Source organism: Phacochoerus africanus, chromosome 10 (genome assembly GCF_016906955.1).
Source record: "Phacochoerus africanus isolate WHEZ1 chromosome 10, ROS_Pafr_v1, whole genome shotgun sequence".
Lineage (NCBI taxonomy): Eukaryota > Metazoa > Chordata > Mammalia > Artiodactyla > Suidae > Phacochoerus > Phacochoerus africanus.
The window spans coordinates 72,510,596-72,533,698 of NC_062553.1; the positions used below are offsets into that span (position 1 = coordinate 72,510,596).

A 23,103-nucleotide genomic window follows, 5' to 3' on the forward strand; every position below is an offset into this window, starting at 1 on the left:
TCTAAGCACAGACAAAGCAGCAGGATCTTGGAGGAAGTGGGCAGTGGCTGCTTTCTATGAGGGAGGATGGAGGCGTCAGAAAGGAACACGAAGCCCGGGTGGAGGGAGAGCACGGGCAGGGCTGTGTCCGCAGGCCCTTGGTGTGAAGCTTCACTCAGCAACAGCAGATGAAGGAACAACATGAATTCTTACCTCCCAGGCCAGCCCAGGTGTAGAGGAGGGTGAGCTAGGTGCTCCCAGGCTCCGTCTCCCCCGGCCCTGGGCCTTGTAGGGAAGACCCATCAGCTGCTGGGCCTGTCCCCTTATCTGCAATCGGTGGTTGGAAAATACGATTTCTATGAAATAACAGAACTACTGGAGCACAGCTGGGAGCGGTCTAGCGGGGGTGGTGTTAGGAGCCCAGGCGCAGAAATGGAAATCAGCTGGTGACTGGGTGGACTTGTGTCGGGTCAGAATGCTGGGTGGGAAGGTTCAGCCCAGACGGGGGTGATGGGTGGGTATTACATCTGGGCACCCAGGAAAAAATCGAACCCGTGACTGACGGCCTCAGGAAAGCTTCACCGAGGGTTTCAGATGATTAAACGGTGGACTTCTTCTTTCTGCAAGAGGGTGGAGGCCTATAAACATGAGCAGGTTTGTAGCCACATGCATACTTAATTGATGTCATTCCAGGAGCCTCAATCCCTTGAAGTCGAGCTTCCTATTTGACATGAGAAAATGGGAGGAAGGACAGCTTTGAATGGGGGTGGGGGTGCGTTCCACCTGGGAGACACTGACCGAGGGGCCTGTGCCCCGTTTGCACAGGGAGGGGGCGGAGCTGCCGGTTGTGTCTAAGGAGCTGTCAGCCCCCGGGCTGGTCACTAACCTCTGGGGCAGTAATGCAGTCGTTTAAGAACGATATGTCAAACTCGGGGAAGATAGAGAATTGTGTTAATTAATTCTTGCAACAGCTTGCTCAGCTGGTGTATTTTAAAGCTGACAGAAGTGAGGCTGAGAAATTCAATGACTTCACCTAGGTCACACAACTAAACAATGGCAGGGTCCCCTGACTTCATGTGTCAAGTACCTGCCACTGTCGTGTTCTGCCTTTTGGTTTACGCCTGTCACTTTCTGTGTGACTTGGTTTTCTGTCATCAGAAAAAATAAGTATTCATTTTTGGAGTTTCCGTCCTGGTGCAGTGGTTAATGAATCCGACTAGGAACCATGAGGTTGCGGGTTTGATCCCTGGCCTTGCTCAGCGGTTGAAGGATCTGGCGTTGCCGGGAGCTGTGGTGTAGGTCGCAGATGTGGCTCGGATCTGGTGTTGCTGTGGCTGTGGTGCAGGCCGGCGACTACAGCTCCTATTTGACCCCCAGCTTGGGAACCTCCATATGCTTCGGGAGCAGCCCTAGAAAAGGCAAAAAGACGAAAAAAAAAAAAAGAAGAAATAAGTACTCATTTTTTATCACCCACCTATTAACTGCAGTGAACATTGCAGGCTTAGCTCCTTTGAGAAGATTTTGGTTATCTATTTGTCGTTTATTATTGTTACATTGCCTGATTTTTCAAATCTCATGTGTATTATAGAAGTGTGAGGAATTTTTTTTCTTTCTTTTTTTTTTTGTGATTCAACTACTACAGAAAAATAACAGAAAGTAAAATTTCCCCATAATTCTCGCATCTCCCAAGAAAACTTCTGTACATTTCTGAAAGGATCTAGAAAAGAAAACTATGTTCCTCCGCTGGCAGTGTTTTGGAGAGCGTTGCTTAGAGATGGCACTTGATTTTGGAGAAGTCACTCGATATTAAGCAAGGTCTTTTCTGGTTGTTTGGTGGTGTTTTGTGGGTAGCTCCTGGGTTTGGTCCTCGAGCTGACATCCCCGCCTCTGACGTGGGGACTGGCCTCTGGGTGCCTTTTTTTTTTTCCTCCAGCTGGGCTGCACTCCAGATCTTTCCTCATATGGTTTTCCTCCTAACCATCCCCCTCTCCTTCCTGGCTGTCTCTCTTCTGCTGCTTGTGTGAGACAATTTCCTTGCAGGATTTTCTTGGCTCCAACCTTGGGATTTCATGGTATGGATGACAAGCAGAGTAGCAGATGTTGTCCAAGTCATCCTGAAAGAACGCGATCCTCGTTGGTAATGAGATGCTTCAGACGTTTTATATTATGGAAGTGACCCTAGCAATGCCTGGCCTTGGAAACTTCCCGATGCAGGCTTCATAGTTGTGGTTTGGGTTGATACTTTGCATTCCAGCATTTTCCCTCTCGTATGAGAAGAACTAAGGGCGTTTCCCATCTTTCCACCAACTTTCCTCTCTTTAAAAGAAAATATGAAACCAGCTCAATACTCTTTAGAATGTATTTGGATAAGTGTGTACAAAAGCGATGCATCAGGCACTTGCGTAGAACTTACTTCTTGGACAGTTTGTGAGGCCAGGATTTCCCCAAATACCTGGAGGTGGCTGGTGGTCAGTCAAGGATTCCATGTGAGAAAGAGCATATTTTTCTCTTTGCCTCTCTTAGCTGGGTGACCTCTGTACTATTGGGAAAAAAAAAAAAAAAAAGCCTCTAAGATGATGAAAAGGTAGCTCCTCTAAGATGACATCTTCTGTGTGGGAAAAGACAAAAGAGTAACAGGAGTTTAACCCGTGCTCCATCTCAGCTCCTTGAAAATTGGACATTCATTTTCTTAAGACTGAGTCTCAGTTATTTCTGCCTTCTCCCTTCAGGCAGTGCTGGTCAAAAGGATTCTTTTTTTTTTTTGGTCTTTTGGTCTTTTGGTTTTTGTCTTTTTAGAGCCGTACCTCCGGCACATGGAGGTTCCCAGGCTAGGGGTCAAATCAGAGCTGTAGCTCCCAGCCTTTGCCACAGCTCGCTGCAAGGCTGGATCCTTAACCTAATGAGCAAGGCCAGGGATTGAGACTGCATCATCATGGATAGTAGTCCGGTTCCTTAACCACTGAGCCATGACGGGAACAGAAAACTGCACATCAGCTGTACATCTGTCTCATCTGTACCCACTGGACTGTCCTATGAGTTAGCATTTTTTTTTTTTTAACCATCGTCTCCTTAGCATTTAGTGCAGTATCTAGCACATGTTGGTGTTCAGTATTTGTTGAGTGCATGAAAGCATGAATAGATTTGCTTTTCTTCTTGAAGACAGATGATTAACTTACACAGAAGAGTTATTTTCTGCATTTTGATTCGAGGCTATAAACCCACTTTTCAAAAAGTTTCTGGAAGACTACAGATAGAGTTGAAGAACAAGATTGTTTTTAAGCAGGACTGTTGTAGTAGGGAGTTTTAAAACTAACTTTTGTTTTAAATCTTAGTGTCAAATTACTGTCCTTAAGCAAGCAGAAATGAAAAGTTCATGTGAAAAACACCGAGGTAAGCACACAGAATTCTGTTACGTTTGGAATTAACCAGGATAACTAACAGAAACCCGTTTTCAGCCGTCATGTAGAAGTTGAGCCATCTTGATCTGGTAAGAGAAATTATACTACCAAGAAGTTTTTGCCCTGTGTTGGCTTTCCTCAAGCAAAATGGCAGATTTAGATTTATGCACCTCTGATTTCCAGACTCAAGAAATCTCAGAATTAGCGTTAGAACCGAAGGCTTCGCTTAGAGGTCATTTGGTTAAATTTCATTTTACAGGTGAGGAGATCAAGTGACTTGGATCAGTGTAATTCATTACCCAAAAAATGAGGCTTTGAGATGAATGTGATTCCCAGCTCTTTCATACATAAAAGAGGTTACCTGTTTTAAAAAAAATAGTAATTTAAATGCTAAAGGGGCAAAACCTTTCTGTACTACAATTGTCATATCTAGTTTTGAATGGTGAAAAGTGAAGTCTAGTTGTTTTCAACGTACGTGAAGACATATCGCCTTGGTAACATGCTCTTCTGCTTCCGCTGGCTGATAAGGATCAGCCGCTGTGGACTTCTTACTAAGCATACCTACTGAAGCCTTTTCGTTGCTAAAAGGAAAGGGATGGGTTGTCACTTCGAGTGTGGTGAATAGAATCCATCTGGGCATATCCAGTTCATTTTCAAGAGCTCCGGGCTGGGCTGTGTAGAAGGAGTGAAGATGGGAAATTCTTTTTTTTTTTAATAAATCTATAATTTTATTAAGCCAAAAACCAACAGTGTTGGCATGAAGTTTACATTTAAACAAAGTTGTCACAGAACCCTAACACATGCCTAAAAAGATTTTACAATGGTGTTCTAGATGCAGGTCTAGAGGATGCCAAGAACTGATGGATCTCATGAGTCAAGACAGCATTTCGGGTACTGGTTAATTCCTAGGATTAAAAAACACACACACACACACACCAAACTTTTGTTTTGTTTTAAAGTAAACTGCTGCCCCAGTATGAAAATTTAATCTTCTCCTGAGACCGGTGAACTTGTGCTGTTGGTGACTGAACCCTGCCACCGATGATTTCAGAGATCAAATTTCAAAGAACAGAGGCTCCAAGAGTTTATCCACTCTAAGAAACAGGCCCTGGTCTTTCTCTACTCTCCTACTTCCTAGACTGCCCTCTGCCCCCTCCCCAAATACCTCGGCCAGTGGTTTGGATGGACAAGCTGATATTTGTAACTTCCTAAGTGGAAAAGAAAGGGTCTCCTTGTCAGTTTCAAGAAATAGCACCTCTAAGACAGAATGATCTGCCTGCATATTCACTCCAATAACATTTTTTTCTCCTCAACAAGTTTCCATTGCCCAAATGGCAGCTTTGGTAACTTCTTCACTGGCTTAGTCCTTTGTCGGGATGGGGAATTCTTAATGTTTTCCAGCGTGGAGCCTGTTGAAGCCTGCTAATAGGTATGGGAGTCTGTGTGCCACCCTCTGCTGGCTTTGTCAATGAGCTTCCTATTTAGGGTGGATTTTCTTCACACTGGAGTCCCCATTCTCTCTTCTACCTTCTTTTCCTTCCCTTCACCCTTCCTTCCCTGGCTAGTCTGTGGGCCTTGCTCATCTGTAGCTTCTCCTAGGTCACCCCACAGCCATAGGAGAGTGCCTTGTTTTAAAATTACAGCTGTTGGGGCAGTGGGTTGAGGATCCGGCATTGTCTCTACGGCAGCCCAGGTTGCAGCTGCTGCCTGATTTGATCCCTGCTGAGAACTTCCATATGCCCAGGGTGTGGTTGAAAAAGAAAAAAAAAAAATTACGGCTGTCTCTTCCTCTCACCTGATTTAGGGAGAGGAAACCCAGGCTGGCACTCTCATACCTACCATTTCCTTAGTTTCTCCATCCACCCTGCCAAGTGTTCCATTTTTACTCATGGGGGAACAGAGACTAAACCAAGTAGGGATTCCAGCCCATGGCCGTGTGACTCCAAGCCTTTTGCCATCCTGCTTGTGGTTAAGCAAGATTTGCAATTGTGGAACATATTTAAAAGCAGCACTCAGGATGTAGGTGTTGGCACACATTCTTATATAATTGTTTTATAATCACTTCAGTAATGACATCAGCCGGGCATCTTCTAAAAAGCTTGTTGATGATAATCTTCAGGGTACACATTCGTAATAAAGTGACCCTCTAGGCACAGATAGCATTTATCTGGAAGGTCCTGCAAGCTGGACTTGTGTTTCCCTGGTACATTTGGAGAGCTCCACCCTTCCTAAAAGATGCTCCCCCAAATTCCTCTAGCCCAAACCTACTACCTACTTCCCTTTTGGCGTGGTATTTATCATGTCTATCCTTCCTAGTGTTACATTGCCTTGTGTCCTATCTCTGCTGCTGCATTGCAAACCTCTGAAGGGTAGGAAGAGTGTTTATCAATAAATAACAGAAATAACATTATTTTGCTCTCTTGGTGCTTTGAGCAATGAGTTTTTTTTTGAAGGAACAAATACATAATTGTGTTCATGTCAAGATGATCTGGAAAGAGCAAAATGAGATTGTCACGTTAAAGACTGGTTATTTTGTTTTATACCATAGAATTTAGTAGTAACTCATTTCACACTGGAGTGGGCGTAGAAACCAGCCCCTCCCCAGGTTGATTATCCAGTGGAGGCCTAAATCAGTGAAGGCCTTATAGTTACTTACTTGGTGGCTTCCAGTTGGCACTTTCATCTCAAAAATGGTCCAAACTAGGCCTTTTACTATTGGCTTCATGTGTCCTGGTTGCAAAAATCAGAGTCTGTGCCATTGCCAGGATCAGTGAACATACATTTAGAGCTACTTTGCCAATTCTGATTCTCCACTTCCACCTCTCATGGTTGCCAAAGAATTGATTTTAGAGAACATTTTTTTCCTTTCTAGTCTAATCTATTGGATTTCAATTGCTGCTGAAGTCATTTGTATTGTCTGGGGCTACCTGGGAGCTGAGATCTTCTCGAGATAACAGAGACTAAGTGTGAGGACTCTGGAACCTGACTTCCAGAGGGTCCGTGTTTCAGCTTCTCACCTTACTGGCTGTGTGACCTTGGGCAAATGACTAAATTTCTGTGCCTCTGTTTTTCATATCAGTTGAGATTTGGTCACAAGTAACTACCTCATTGTTAGGATCAGCTAACTAGTTCGTTCATATTTACAGCTTTCCCAGATCCTTGATCAATAAATGTTAGCTGTTGAGGGTTCCCATCATGGCTCAGTGGTAATGAGCCTGACTAGTATCCATGAGGATGCGGGTGTGATCCCTGGCTTCAGTCAGTGGGTTAAGGATCTGGCATTGCTGTGGCTGTGGTATAGGTTGCAGATGAGGCTTGGATCCCATGTGGCTGTGGCTGTGGCTGTGGTGTAGAATGGTTGCTACATCTCCAATTTGACCCCTAGCCTGGGAAGAACTTCCATATGCCGTGGGTGTGGCCCTTTAAAAAAAAAAAGTTAGCTGTTACAACAGTGACCATGAAATGCCAATTATCTTGAGCCATGCTTATGCATTATTTTCCTTTTATTGGTAAGGGGAATGTTTACTGAATTTCTCCCTGAGATTTCAGAATAAAGACAAGGCTGGATATAACATTTCTGCAGGGTCTGGAAGGTTTGGGTATGTATACACGGGCTGTAGGTGCCTTCCAGACAGAGGAAACAGTCTGAGTGGAGTCTGATGGGGAGAAGCCGGGGTGGCCCCAGGAGCTGTAATTCCGTTTAACTGTGGAGGAAGGTGCCTCTGGGAGCAGTGGGAGATTGGCTGGGTGTAGAGATTCGAGTTTAACCCACGGAGGCCCTGAGATGGCAGGCCAAGGCGTGTGGATTGAGGGCCTTTGAGTACCAAGAGCCCTTTGGCAGCAAGGTGGAGAGGAGGGGATTAGAGGGAGTGGGGTCCAGGCCAGAAGACCGGTTGGAAGGCTTGTTGAATGAACTCTACCCAATATTCTGTGATGATCTATGTCGGAAAAGAAGCTGAGAGCGAATGGATGTGTGTATATGTATGACTGGGTCATTTTGTTGTACAGCAGAAATGATCACAACCTTGTAAATTAAACTATACTTTAATTAAATTTTTTTTTTTTTTTTTTTTAAAGAGAAGGGGAGTTCCCGTCCTGGCTCAGCAAAAACAAATCCGACTAGGAACCGTGAGGTTGCAGGTTTGATCCCTGGCCTCGCTCAGTGGGTTAAGGATCTGGCGTTGCTGTGAGCTGTGGTGTAGGTTGCAGATGAGGCTCGGATCTGGCGTGGCTGTGGCTGTGGCGTGGGCTGGTGGTTACAGCTCTGATTAGACCCCTAGCCTAGGAACCATGTGCTGAGGGTGCGGCCCTAAAAAGGAAAAAAAAAAAAAAAAAAAGGAGGATGTGGCATTGATACGCACAGAGACTTGCCCTTAACAGAAACAGGAACTCTGGAGGAGGGGTGGGTTTGCACTCGAGGAATAGGATTTCAAGTTGTGTGAAGACTAGTTTGAGGTCCCGAGAAGACAACCCGGGAGAATTGTTCTTTGGTAGAAAATCAGAACTGGCATGCAGGCAGAAGTCAGCATGAGAGAGAAAATGCTGAGAGTCACTTCTAGGTATGTGCTGGCAGTAAAGACATAAAGAGATCTGAGATTGCCCCCAAGCTCATGCCTGTAGATTGAAAAGAGACCCCACATTCTGTGGGTAGAGGCAACTGAGATGCAAAGCCACAAGCATGGACCATGAAATGCTGGGGTGCAGGAATTCACTTCAGCTCCTGTGAGTTAGCTGCCCTCCCCGCCTCTATACCTTGCAGGGTTTTCAGTTTTTAAGTCTGTTCACGAGCTTCCTAGGTCCCATCCCCACTTTCATACTGATGAGCAGTAGTTCTCAGGATCCCTTTCATGCTGGGCAGAGAAAGAGGCTTGAAAGTAGGGAGTTTTTAAATGGCGTTACAAAATTTACATCGTTTATACGGCAAAGTTAGGAGACAGAGACTCTGAAGCCATAGATTTAAATTTTTTTAGAAAAATTTCAAGACCCAAACTGTTTTATAACCCTTCATTTTGTATGTGGCTTTCGGTGGGTATAAAAATACTCAGGGGGTGTGGGGGTGGTTTCTCGTGCTTTGGAAATGGTGAGAATATGAGATGCTGAGCATTGGGTTCTGGGATGAGAGCTATAATTACTAATGCTGATTCTTTCCCAGGATTGGCTCCTGGGTGGGTATCTGAACCTGAAAACCCACTAACAGTCCAGAATCCAGAGCAATAAACCACTCTTTCCTCCCCCACCCCCACCCCCACCCCCTGGCCACCAAAATTAGAAGAATTATTGTGGCAGAGGGGAATGCAGGGTGGTGGCTTGTCCTCGCCTGGTCTCCTCTTGAGCAGCTCGCTGGCTGTTTGAGCCCGTGATGCATCAGGAAAAGAGGCTGGTGCAACAGCTTCTCCTTGCCGTCTACACAGCAGCCACTGTACAGCTGTGATGGAAAGAGTTCTAAATATAACCCAGACTCGCTTGAAACCTTCCTTCCCCCCCACCCCCGTCTTGGCGGATGTGGTAAACACCCTAAAAATACCTGCTGTCTGAACCTTTGAGGTATCTGGAGAGGCAGGGCTGCGGGGTGGCATTGGGAGGCCTGGCCAGACACCAGGCTGCTGCCCACGGGGGGCGGCTGAAGCTGCTGGGTGCGCTGTGGGCCAGTCCTTCCTGCTCAAGGATAAGAGCCCACTCTCGAGTCTCAGAGTCGCTGTTGGCAGGTTTTAAGGAGACTATTCATAGACCAGGCATCTGTTCGCTGTCCCATTGACCTCAAACCTGCAGCTGCCACCGTGGTGTTCAGGCAGCGTGGCGGTTGTTCATCTTATTTCACAGAATCAGAACTGTAGCCCTCGCAGGGCCCTTAGACATTGTATTGCTCCTCAAACATCCCATGAGGAGTCACTCCATTCAGAGTCATGTGTCTCGGCCCCTCTAGTGACCATGGTGATTTGGAAATGGGGTCATTCTTTGACGATTGAAAGACATGCCTCAGATCATTTCATTACCCACATAGGAGGATCGTGAAAACCAGCTTTTTAAAAATATTGACTAAAATGATCCTGGGTGAGGCTTTTTCTTATTTTACTAAACAGTGGAAAGATGGAACAAGTTCTAAATATAACACAGTTTTGAGGCTCACTTTCTCACCCCACAATTCAGGAGAAAGCTCCCTTAAACACCAGGAGTCTCACTGGCAGTGCAGACACCAGGTGTCTCATTTTCAAGAAGGTTCTCCATATCTGGTTTCTGGAATCCTGTGCCGTAACAGTGGCATTTAATTGAAGGGCCACAACTGGTCTCCATTTTCCTGGGAAAGAAGGTTCCACAGCTGGTCCCTGACAGCCTTTGCAGTGAGTGCAAGGCTGGTGGCACCACCTTAGAGGACGTCATAGACCACCCAGCTCGTTGCATGTAGGGTAGCTACCTTAGCCCCAGCCTCCATCAGTAGACTCTCTTTTTTTTTTTTTTCTCCCCCCTTTTTAGGGCTGTACACTCAGTATATGCAAGTTCCCAGACTAGGGGTCGAATTGGAGCTACAGCCACCAGCCTACACCACAGCCACAGCAACTCTGGATCCGAGCCCTTGTTTGTGAGCTACGCCACAGCTCCCGGCAACACTGGATCCTTAACCCACTGAGCAAGGCCAGGGATTGAACCTGCATCCTCACAGACACTATGTCAGATTTTTAACCTGCTGAGCCACAGCAGGAACTCCTTCAGAAGACTGAAGGCATGGGGAGTGCAAGGAAGGGCCCCAAGGAAGCCCGTTCAGCTCGCAGAGGAGAAGGGACAAGTCCTGTGATGCATCATTTTCAATATGTTTGTCGTGGTGGTCACAGAATTTCCTCCCCTGTGAACTTCTCAGAGCTCCTCCCTGTATCTGGAAGGGTGTCATTTATTTTTTTTCATTTGTGTTGAAAGCAAATCGAAGGCGTTTCTTGAGGGCTTGAAGCTGTCACGATGGTTTGGGGTTTGTAATGTCACTTGGGGCATATCTGAAGCAGCCACCTCTAGAAGCTCATTTCCTCTGGACCAGCGTACCTGCCAGGACCAGAGCCGCCTTGGGTGATGGTGTCCTTTGGGAGTCAGTGTGATTTTGTGGAAGGAGTGTGGCTCACGGTTTCAGCCTTGTAGAAGCCAAGGAGGGCCTGGGCCCAGTGGGGTCGCCTTTGTCCCTGCATGTCAAGGAGGGGAGGAGTTCCCATTGTGGCACAGTGGTTAATGAATCCGACTAGGAACCATGAGGTTGCGGTTCGATCCCTGCCCTTGCTCAGTGGGTCAAGGTCCCGGCGTTGCCATGAGCTGTGTGTGGTGTAGGTCGCAGCCACGGCTCGGATCCTGCATTGCTGTGGCTCTGGCGTAGGCCAGAGGCTACAGCTCCGATTCGACCCCTAGCCTGGGAACCTCCATATGCCGCGGGAGCGGCCCAAGAAATGGCAAAAAGGCAAAAAAAAAGAGGGGAGAGGGTGGGTCCCCAGGTGGTATTGTCATGGATTCTCAATCGTTTCCCCTCTGCAATTCCAGAATGAAGAGCTTCGAAACTTGTCCCTGTCTGGCCATGTTGGATTCGACAGTCTCCCCGACCAGCTGGTCAACAAGTCTACGTCTCAAGGGTTCTGTTTCAACATCCTGTGTGTCGGTAAGAGACTCATCACTTGCTGCCGAGAAAGGAGTCTGACTCTTGGGTGTCAGGTGACTGTCAGAGGGGTGTGTTTTGGGAAATCAGGCGAATGGTATATTTACTCTTTTATTTTTAGTAAAGCAGAGCACTAATACCCACCTGATGGGCATTACACAGTTACAAAGATCGGGACTCGTGTTCCGGTAAAATGCTTTATAAGCTTTGTGGTGTTACTCAAATTGTTATTTTGTGTCAGGTAGTCAAGCAGTGGTGCATGTACTATTCTCATTGAACCACTTGTTTTAATTTTTGGTGGGGGGAGGGACTTAGACCCTCACTAGGCAATAGGAAGTTGAAAGAAGGAGTGGAGATGTGTGTACACAGGAGGATCGTTCAAAAGCAAATTTTTTTTTTTTTTTTTTGGTTTTTAGGGTTGCACCTGCAGCATATGGAAGTTCCCAGGCTGGGGTGGAATTGGAGCTACAGCTGCCGGCCTACACCACAGCCACAGCAATGCAGGATCTGAGCCACATCTGCGACATACACCACAGCCCATGGCAACGCTGGATCCCTAACTCACTGAGTGAGGCCAAGGATGAACCTGCAACCTCATGGTTACTAGTCAGATTCATTTCCACTGCACCACAACGGAAACTCCTCAAAAACATTTTAAGAATTCGTTTCTAGAGTTTCTGACTGTGGTGCAAGAGTAATTTCCATTGACGTCTTTTTAAAGATTCGCTCCCTACAATAAGTAAAATCTGAAACTACTCTAAGTACTTTAATAAACTTAGATTGTTAAAAAAAAATGCTTTTAAGGTAGGAGATATATTTGAAGTAAATTTTCTGCCTGAATTACTAAATTAAGCTTTTGTCCTTAAATTGGAATCTGAACCCGACCTCAGTTTATTCTGGGTAGACAAATGGAAAAGGCCAAAGGGACCTCCTGACTTATTTCCATCATTAGTGTGTTTTGTTCACATCCTTTAAATGTTAAGCATTGGCTCCAGGCTCTGGCTTTGATATTTTTCTTCTTCTCTAGCTACATCTTTTTCTTTTTTTAAATTTTTTTACATTTAAAAAAAAAATTTTTTTTAATCTCTTTTTAGGGCTGCACCTGCAGCATATGGAGGTTCCCAGGCCAGGGGTCCACTCGGAGCTGTAGCCACTGGCCTATGATACAGCCATAGCAATGCAGGATCTGAGCCGCGGCTGTGACCTACACCACAGCTCACGGCAACGCTGGAACCTTGACCCACTGAGCGAGGCCAGGGATTGAACCCACAACCTCATGATTCCTAGTTGGATTCGTTAACCACTGAGCCACAACGGGAACTCCTAGCCATATCTTTTCTAAACTAAGAGGAGGAAGGTAGGAAAGAAGGTGGAGAAAAAGAGGAAAATAGAAATAGCGGGGAGTTCCCGTCGTGGCGCAGTGGTTAACGAATCCGACTAGGAACCATGAGGTTGCGGGTTCGGTCCCTGCCCTTGCTCAGTGGGTTAACGGTCCGGCGTTGCCGTGAGCTGTGGTGTAGGTTGCAGACGGGGCTCGGATCCCTCGTTGCTGTGGCTCTGGCATAGGCCAGAGGCTACAGCTCCGATTCGACCCCTAGCCTGGGAACCTCCATATGCCGAGAGAGCGGCCCTAGAAATGGCAAAAGACAAAAAAAAAAAAAAAAAAGAAATAGCAATGTCCTTGAAACAGACGTGTCCCTGGAACAGACAGTGGCCTTGCCTTCGCCCTCTCTGTCACTCTGATGACTGACCAGGCTCAGTGGCTCTGGCTGCGTTTGTTGCTGTTGTCCTCTGGACACAGACTTCAAGACAAACTAAAGGGAATTCTGTATGTGGCCAGTGTGTGTTCTGCGTGTATCCTTGCCCCAAGCTTGGCTGAATGTAACTGACTTAGTAAAAGGAAGTGAATTTAGAAAAGGTGTGTGTTCAGGGTAAGGACCACAGTTTTTTTCAGTTGGGTGGTCGTTGGGGAGGTGGGGGTGGCGAGGGTAGACAGGCCCTTTCAGAAAAGCTTGGCGAGAAGCAGGTTGCAGGGTTCGCGGTCTGGCATTATGTCTGCAGCCCTGGAGAGAGGATGACTGGAGAGAAGCATCACCAGCTCTCCCGCGTCCCCTTCTTCCCACATGAAGCCAATTAAAATTCAGCAGGGGACCTCCTGGATGGCAGCTAGTTCCACGGAGTGGCATAAATGAATTGTCTTTTCTCTTCTGGTAAATGCTCATTGCGGAGCAGGGCCATTCTTCATGAGCATAGCAATTTGTTGGCAATTTGTTGATTTTCTATTGAAAAGGGTGCTGAATTATAAGCCAATTAGTGTTCTGGCTTCTCTTCTCCGTCTCTGCCAGCTCTACCTTCAAAATCAGCTTCAAGAATCTCTGCGAGAGCTGCGTCCCAGCCCCTGCATGTTGGGAGTTCCCATCGTGGCTCAGCGGCAACGATTCTGACTAGTATCCATGAGGACGTGGGTTGGATCCCTGGCCTCACTCAGTGGGTTAAGGATCTGGCATTGCTGTGAGCTGTGGTGTGGATCTCAGACGTACGTGGCTTGGATCCCGAGTTGCTGTTGCTGTGGCTGTGGTGTAGGCCAGTGGCTACAGCTCCGATTCGACCCCTAGCTTGGGAATCTCCTTATGCTGTGAGTGTGGCCCTAAAAAAAAAAAAAAGAAAAAGAAAAAAACCAGCCCCTGCAAGAAGCAGGATAAAGGCTTCTAGTAGGATTGGGCTGGAAGAACTGGCTTTGACTCGGTATGTGGTGTGCAAGGTGGCGTGCTGCCTTGCTGGCTGAGCTTTGTGTTACTAGCACAATTACACTGCTAGTTAGAATTCCTTACAAGCTACCTCCATGCTGTGCTGTTGGGTTTGTAAAGCAACTGCTATTCTGACTCTTCTGGGTGGGTGATAATACCTGTGATTGTTTGTTTGTTTGTTTTTTAATTCTGGTCTATTCTTAACCATGTTTAAAATTAGTTTTTCAAATTATTTAAAATAGTACATATTGGAGTTCCTTGGTGGCTTAGCCAGTTAAGGATCCAGTGTTGTCACTGCTGTGGCGTGGGTTCAATTCCTGGCCCAGGAATTTCCATATGCTGCAAGGACAGCCAAAAAAAGATTAGCACATATTTATTAAAAAAAATTATAAAATAGCCCTCCCTTTTTCTCCTCCTACCCGCATTTCCATTCCACAGAGATAACACTGTGGAATCCTTCTAGAAACTTTCTGCATTTTTCTGTATTTGGAAATTATTTTTGGAAGCTGAAAAAAACACCAGTTTATCATTTTAGGGTTTTGTTCAAGTCCCATGTGGGTCTTACTGGGCTAAAATCAAGGCACCATGAGGCTCTGCTCCTTTCTGGAACCTCAGGGGGAGAAGGCGTCCCCTGCCTTGTCCACCTGCTAGAGGCTGCCTACATTCCTTGACTCTTGAACGCTTTCCTCCATCTTCAAAGCCAGTAATGTTTTATGTCTGACTGTCCTTGTAGTGGAGAAATTTCCACAGAGAAATACAGAAATTTAGTTTAAACTCAAGGCTCTTCTTCAGCCCCCAAACTGAAGATTGAGTTGCATAATTAAGAACAGCTGACTCTGGGATGCAGGGTGTTTCAGGGCTCCCTTGCTTGATTTTGATGCTGCATGCTCCTGCAGGGCTCCAGGTTTGGGTTTTTCTTCACAGAAGTTGCATGGCCTCCAGTACTGGTACCAGTCGAGCAACCCCAGAGGAGAGAGTAAGCCATTCCTGACATAGCTTCCTCAGCAGTCACGGTTTGTCTCTGATCCACATATGCCCACCCAGAGTGGGCGGTGGGATTAGTCTACCCCAAAACACACAAGGTTCCCGCATGAGAGAAGACATGGTCAGAAAGGAGAAGGGGCTGAGGAGAGACACTCTGGGCAGATAGAGAAAGCTCTCTCAAAGCTCCCATTGTGTCCCAGCGGTAATGAACCAGACTAGTATCCATGAGGATGCAGGTTTGATCTCTGGCTGTGGCCAGCAGCTTCAGCTCCAATTTGACCCCTAGCCTGGGAACTTCCCTACGCTGCAGGTGGGGCCCTAAACAAACAAACAAACAAACAAACAAAACAGGTCTCTCATGATGACATAAGCACTTTCAGATTTTGGTTTTATACAAATGAGATCATGTTTGTTTTTCACTCCATACTAAGTCCTGCCTGTCCTTCCACGCCAGTGTATCCAGCTGTCCAGGTTCTTTTCTGTAGCACTTTGGGGTCCTTTAATGGCAGCCAGCATTAGCTCTTGGGGAGATGAGGGTGTCAGCATAAACACACTTATCCTCGGAGGTAGGATACATCAAATCCCTTCACAGATATTTGCAGCAAAATATCTGTATAAGAAAACAACTCTCACTGTCAATTAATGGTCTCTTTTTGAAGCAAGAGTCTATGCAGAAGCTTTCGAGTTGATAAAATATTTTGACAGCCACGTAGAGGAGTGGGTGTCATATTTAACTTAAGAATATCCATGGTACTTTCTTTTCTCCTTGTCATCCCACCGTCCATTTGTATTTTTTGCACAGTATGCACATCTTTGGTGTTTATAGCATCATTCTTTTCATGTGAAAAGTATAGAAAGGAATTGATTTTTTATTTATTTATTTTTATTTATGTATTTTTTTAGGAATTGATTTTTTAAAAGATAGCTAGGATCCTAGTAAGGAAACCAATGATGTTTATCAAAAAGGTCTAAGAACTGTAATTTTGTTTGGGGGCAAGAGCCCATGCATTGCAAACAGAGGAAACAAACCAGGGCAGAAACAACTCATGGTGGAAATTCAGTCCAGTTTTAGAAGCATTGAATTACATGTCTGGTATTAGCACCTGTCTCTGTTGAGTCCTGAGGAAGTGTAATAGAGAGCGGGAGAGTAGTGTTCACTTGACGAAGAAGAGGATTCTTGATGCTCAGTTGGGTACCAGACACCCAGGAGTTCATAGTTCCCCTACTCTCACTCTCCATCTGGTCTCCAACACACTGACTCGCCCCCAGAGCTGCACTTTGGTTTAAGTCAAGCCTTTCTTTCTTACCCATACTGCATATGTCCAGAGGATATGAATTAGTATTCAGCCTTTCTCCACAATTTTAAGTTTATACATCTTTCTCATTCACTTGACACCAGCTCTGAGAAGCTCCAACACTGATCCAGTTGTAGGTTGGTTCTTTGTGTACTTAGCCCAGTGGATAAAATACTGTGACACCCCTGCTTTTGCAGAAGAACCAGTCCAATAGTAGGGGCAGAGGAAATCAATGATATATTTTGAAAACAGAATTTTAAAAAATAATTGTTTTAAGGGGATGGCAGAAAATGAATAGGGAGCAGAGATGTTTAAGGTCATTTTAGCCAAAGCTGTAGTGGCAGTGTAAACTGTGGCATTTTACAATCAGATCTTAAAGGTTTTTATCCCATCTCGCCTTTCCAGGAAAGGCTAAGAAGTAGTTTACAAGGTGAAATGAATAAGTGAATAAAGATAAAATAAACCCTAGAAAATACAGCAAAGCCTAGGTTAGAGTCAGAACACGAAGCCAATAGGCTTGCAGTTGATTCTCCCAGGAACACATTTACCTCTCAGAGCATGGAGGCACCCATGTTTATTCAACGGATATGTATTGAGCACATATTATGTGCCAAACACAAGTTAAGAGTTTAATGATGACAGATTCATGGTAGCTATAAAGTAGAAACGAAAGAGTTGCTTCAGATGAAAGACCTGGAAAGACCTCTCCCCTGGATTTTCAGAAGAGACATATAGTGGCTGTCCTTCTATTTGAATATGGGTCCCTGGATGTCCCCTACTCAGTGCCATCGCACTGTGCTATGCCGAGGGTCACATGCTGGTCTTTCAAGTCCTTCATGCTGGCTGGTGGTATTAGCCAAAGCATGTTTCATCAAAGGTGATTCTATAAGGAGTGAAAACAACATCACATAGCTCTCTGATTATCTGGCTCCATCCAAGAATAAAATCTAGAATATTTAGTGGAGGCAGACAGAGCTTCATGCACAGATACTTGAATAATTATAATAATAATTATCCAAGTAGCCAGTCTTGGCAGTCAGAGTAAAAAAAACCTGAAATCATAGATCAACTATTTGATCAGTTTACAGTTATCTTCTAATTAATAATATGATCCTCTGTGGGGTTTTTTTGTTTTTTTAAAAAATAATGTCCAAGTAGAGCTCGTGGTTAAGTAAGCCTGAGAGCAGAACGGAAGAGGCAGCTCTGCTTTCCACTGTGCTGTGGGTGTCAGGTTCACCCTCATTGGCAGGAGCAGGAGAAACAGAAGCCCCAGATAGCACTTCAAGAGTAAATCTCTAATTATTCTAATAACTGTTTAGGCAGATGAATTTATACCAGAATAAACAACAAACTGAAAAACCTACCAAAGTGGCCAATCTCAGTGATCATTTATCTTTTCAGTTAACTTCTACTAAATGCCTGCTCCATGCCAGGTACTCTGCGAGGGGTCCTGAGATGCTTCAGAGTTCCTGTTAGTCATTGATTGTCTCAAAATATTGTTATGCTTGTGAGGTTTGAATTGGAACCTATGCCTAGTAGGCTTTTGGTTACTCCATCCAAAGGGAGCCTTTTGGCTCTTGTGTGTCCTCAAAAGTATAGAAAATGTCTTCTTTTCTGAAGCCAGAGGTTGGTCTTAACAACCAACGCATTGGAAAGCTCCCCTAGCTCTAGAATTTCTTTCATTCCAAAAGTGATCATTTCTTACTGAACTGCTTTTGGTGCAGTGCACTGCTGCAGGAGAAGCTATGTCTAATTAAGGCTCTTAAAAGCACAGAGCCTAGAAATGAAAAGCAAAGCACTCTGAAATTTAGAGAAACTGTGGTTTTTCCAACCTGATGATTAACCCTGTGCTCCACGTCGGGCCTGGAATGCTAATTGTTGATGATTTCCACCTTAATGCAAATAATAATTAAAATTACCTTGTCTTCTAAAAAAAAAAGCATGGTGTTCTTGATTCACATATGCTTAACTAATTCTTACCCTGATAAAATGAGGTGGTCATTTCTGTCCTATTCAAGTAACCTAGAATCCTTGCCGTGTAAATTGAAGACTTTATTGCTGTCCTTAGGGACAGAGATGAAAGTTAAATGGGTCACTTTCCTCTGACAGAGCCTTTACCTTATGGAGGAACCTTTATAAGGTAGTTTTGCTGTTGTCCCTTTGTCCTTGCTTTGAAAACAGTTAATGGAGTTCCCGCACTGGTTAATGAATCCGACTAGGAACCATGAGGTCATGGGTTCGGTCCCTGCCCTTGCTCAGTGGGTTAACGATCCGGCGTTACCGTGAGCTGTGGTGTAGGTTGCAGACACGGCTCGGATCCCGCGTTGCTGTGGCTCTGGCCTGGGCTGGTGGCTACAGCTCCGATTGGACCCCTAGCCTGGGAACCTCCATATGCCGCAGGAGCGGCCCAAGAAATAGCAAAAAGACAAAAAAAAAAAAAAGAAAGAAAACAGTTAACTACTGAAGAGAAGTTTGCTGTATTGAGAAAGATACACATGTAGCAGGTACTTAAAATGACTGGAGCACCTTCAGAATTGAATTGCCCACAGGGTTCTGGCTATCTTACGAGTGAGATCCCTTTTTGTTTGTTTGTTTCTGTATCATTACCCAGTAACTTTGTTTTGCCCAAAGTTATTTTGTTTAGCCAAGACTCAGGGATATAAACTTGCTGAGCATTATGGAGCAGAGACTACTTTAGATTACTTTTCAGTGGGTTAAGGATCCGGCGTTGCCGTGAGCTGTGGTGTAGGTTGCAGACGAGGCTTGGATCCTCAGATCCCGTGTTGCTGTGGCTCTGGCGTAGGCCGGCGGCTACAGCTCTGATTAGACCCCTAGCCTGGGAACCTCCATGTGCCATGGGTGCAGCCCTAGAAAAGAAAAAAAGATACACACACACACACACACACACACACACACTCACAAGATTACTTTTATTGACAGCTCTTTTTCAGTAACAATATTAAGGAAAGTAAAGAAGATAGGGTTCCCGTCATGGCTCAGTGGTTAACGAATCTGACTAGGAACCATGAGGTTGAGGGATCAATCCCTGGCCTTGCTCAGTGGGTTAAGGATCCTGCATTGCCTAGAGCTGTGGTGTAGGTGGCAGACATGGCTTGGATCTGGCGTTGCTCTGCCTGTGGCGTAGGCCGGCGGCAACAGCTCCTATTAGACCCCTAGCCTGGGAACCTCCATATGCCGTGGGTGCGGCCCTAGAAAAGACAAAAAAAAGTGGGGGGGGGGGGAGTAAGGAAGATAGGAAATTCCAGACTTGATGGAGATTTGGAATGATACTCAGGATATCACAGAAGTTTAAGACATGTCGGTTGCTGTTTTTATTCACCATTATATCCCTAGCACCTATGCTTGTCACATAGTGAATACTCAAGTATTAATGAATGAATTTCAGATAGGAATGTCCACTGTATCTATCTGCTCTGTCTCTCCTATATTCCCAGCTGATGGGCTATCAACCACACATCATTTATTTATTTACAGCCTTTGCTACCTTGTGGCATCTGCTTATCACTTCTCTCACTGTATCTTTTCTTCATGCCATCGTGCTGTGTGTAAATTCAAACTCCCAAAGTGAGAAGTTCACTTGGATAGGCAGGTCACTGTCCAGTGCGGAACATTCTCACAGCATCATGGTTGGTCTCCCATGGGTGCTTTTGCACAGGGAGCTCGCCTTGGTCCAGTTACCTGTGGCCAGCTGCAAGGTCCAGGGTATAATCCGTGTCTTGCTCATAAGAGGCATGTGGTTATGGCAGAAGTCTAGAACAACGTTCCCGTAATAGTAAATCAGAGTCTGGTTGGTATTGAGTCATGTTCCAGGTCAGATGCTAGGCTTTGGGAGAACACCTTATCAGGCCAGTTCATTGCTCTCCTTCGGAAACTTGGCACAGAACTGGACAAAACACTGGCTGAATGAAGACCGATGAAGGAGAAAATTCTTTGGTCAGAGATGTATGGAGTCCAATGAGAAAAGAGTGAGGCAAATGTACTTGAACAACTTTTATCCTGTAAGTGAATCATGCTAGTCAGTGGCAAACCACATAAGGCTTCTAATTAGAGAAAGCTCAAATGCAGAAGCATTCTGTTCTTCTTCATTTTCGTACTGTTGGACAGCAAGAAGTAATACAGAACTTCTCATTAGTAAGTGGATTTTGTCATTACAGTGGGAAAGTTGCCCTCAGGCTACAAATCCCATGGCTCTTTATTCCCCCAGAGAACTGTCACCATCCTAAAAGTCATTGGCGGCACTTCTTCAGAACAGAGGTCCTATACTTTGGAACATCGCGGGATTGAGGTTTACGGAAAGGACTGTGGTATATCAACATGTTTACATTGAGCTAAAAACCTAATTGGGAAAATTTCCAGATTTTTAAGAAAAGGCTTTTCTGTGGCTGATGTTTCCTGCTTCTTGCCCCCCTCTTTGTACCATCACACACAGCCACCATCATCTCCACCACCGACAAGGGTGGGTTCATTCTTATTATGGCCAGCTGTTTTTGACTCAACCTAAGAATTGGAATTAAGATAAATTTTTTCTGGGTCTTATTTCGAAGGCCAGGTTCGAGCTCTCCATGGCTCCACAGTAGGGTCTTACCATGTGATCAGTAGAGGAGTGCTAGGTACGGGCCACTCTGCTTTGCGTGTGTTAGGGGCTCAGTGAGCACTTACTGACTTGAATGACCAGTGCGATTTATGAGGCCATTGTGGCAGGTCATTGAACATCATCCAGTTTCATTGTCACAAACATTTCCCAGCCTGAAACTGGGAAATCTAACAAATGCTTGACACCTGCTGAATAAGGAAGCAAAAATGAGATGATATGGAGATATTTATGAAAGGAGATAATATAAAAGATTTTCATGACGATCACGAAAAACATTAGGTGGTCAGTTTTCTCTGTAACAGTAAAGTCAGGATGTTGTGTTGGTTCAGTGTATGTGTTAGGACCACACAGTCTTGGGTTAGAACCCCAGCTCTGCCGCTGAACAGTGTGACTTTAGGCAGGTTACTTACACTTTGTCTAAGCCTTAATGACCCATCTGTAAAAGTAAGGATACAGTAGTACTTACTTCATGAGAGTTAGTACTTGGTTGATTGGTTTCTTTCTTCTTAGGGCCGCACCTGCAGCATATGAAAGTTCTCGGGCCAGGGGTTGAATTGAAGCTGCAGCTGCTGGCCTATGCCACAGCTGCAGTAACACCGGATCCAAGCCTCCTCTGCAAACTATGCCACAGCTCGTGGCAATGCCAGATCCTTAACCCACTGAGTGAAGCCAGGGGTTGAACCTGTGGCCCCACGGATACTTCTAGTTGGGTTCTTAGCCCTCTGAGCCACACCAGGAGCTCCCAGAACTGGGGTTTCATTGAGACCGTGCGTGGGAAGCTCTGCTCTGAACCTGGCACAGAGGAAAAGCTCAGCACCTGCAGCTGGGTTTGTTACTATCGCTGTTCTTTGTCAAGAGTGTTGTTTTGAAAAATGGAATTCTTTTTCACAACATTAGATGGTATCAGATAATTCATTAGAAATTGCATCTGTCTTTGTAACTTTCCTAGGAACTCAGCAATATAGACTTTTTTTTTAAGTGATACAGTTTTACACGCCAACAAGGAAGAGCTACGCTTTGTGTCTTTGTGGTGACCACAGACTGACCACAGGCAAGCTGATAGGTTCTGCATGTCTCTTCTAGGGTAAAGAAGAGCATCTTGATCTGTAAGCTCAAGATCTTTTCTGCTCAGTGGTTTTTGAAATTCACTAAGGCATTTCTAGGGAGTTATTCTAGCGATCTCACATGGAAAGAACATCCTTTTGTAATGGGATTTCTGAGGATCCCGACTTTGCAAAGAAATGTTACAGGCGTGATTGTGAAAAACTGCCAATGACGTGAACTCATGTCTCAGAGGCATCGACACATTCTCTGATTTTTCCTTGTGGTCACGCAGGCGAGACGGGCATCGGCAAATCCACGCTAATGGACACTTTATTCAACACCAAATTTGAAAGTGACCCAGCTACTCACAATGAACCGGGTGTCCGGTTAAAAGCCAGAAGTTATGAGCTTCAGGAAAGCAACGTGCGGCTGAAGTTAACCATCGTGGACACCGTGGGCTTCGGAGACCAGATAAATAAGGATGACAGGTACATCTAGGGGTTTCGTGGGGATATAAATGGATGAGGAGATAACAGGACCCATCCTGGGTAAAGGCAAAGACTAAGGGTTCGCTAGTTATGGGGCTTCGTCTCCTGTGCCCTAAAAGATAAGACATTCTTGTCCTCTGAGAAATTTTCTTAGAGTGTTCTTCAGGTCAGAATCAGCTTATGTGACTGATTCCAGCTACTGTAAGCAGAAAAGCGATTTGTTTGAAGGAATAAGCTAGCTTATGACATTTTTCCAGGAGTTACAGAGTTAGGTTTGAGGGCTTCCCCTCCTGGAAAAGCAATCTAGAGAAATTACCTATGGTTACCGAAACTCCTGCCACCAGCTAATTTATATAGTTCGGTGCCTGTGATGCTGGGGCAGGTCTCTAGAATCTCCACCAATCTGCCCCCGCTATGAACCAGATGCTTGCACCCTTGCTTGCAAGAAGAAGCCCTTTCCCTGTGTTGTGGTCTCTGCCTTGTGTGGGTCACTCCCTGCATCTGTTTGACAGAAAGCAGACCACATCCAGAACACTGGCTGCAAGGGAGTCCAGGAAGTGTGGTTTCTGGGTTTTGTTGTTATTAATGCTGGGGTTAAAAAAGGGGGGGGGGCATGAAAAAGTAAAAGGAGTTTGGAATGAGCATTTGCCATGCTCTCCTGGTCTCTGTGGCGGATTGGGATATTTGAATTAATCCCCAGATTCCTACAGAGCTGAATGAAATCTCCAAGTGGACATGATTTTGCCCAAGAAGCCACAGCCTGGGATTGAGGAGACTGGGTTGCAATCTGGGTTCTGCCCATGACCAGCTGCGGGCCCTCTCGGGCCCTCTCGCTCCTAAGGGAATTACACTAGTTCTTAGGTCTCTTCTCTTCTTAGGTGGGGTCTCAGGAAGGGTGCTTAAGCCTGGAGGAAGGGTGTGGTAATAAT

At 45.3% G+C, this 23,103-nt stretch overlaps 1 protein-coding gene across 3 annotated transcripts in view; it reads left to right on the plus strand.

Annotated features, from left to right (window-relative positions):
• SEPTIN11 (septin 11) overlaps positions 1 to 23,103 on the plus strand; it is a 92,653-nt gene that overhangs the window by 38,343 nt on the left and 31,207 nt on the right. For all 3 annotated transcript variants that reach the window (XM_047798776.1, XM_047798779.1, XM_047798778.1), the window contains exons 2-3: positions 10,890 to 11,004; positions 21,979 to 22,174. In XM_047798776.1, the coding sequence (XP_047654732.1) occupies positions 10,890 to 11,004; positions 21,979 to 22,174 (311 nt within the window). The remainder of the gene's footprint in view (positions 1 to 10,889; positions 11,005 to 21,978; positions 22,175 to 23,103) is intronic.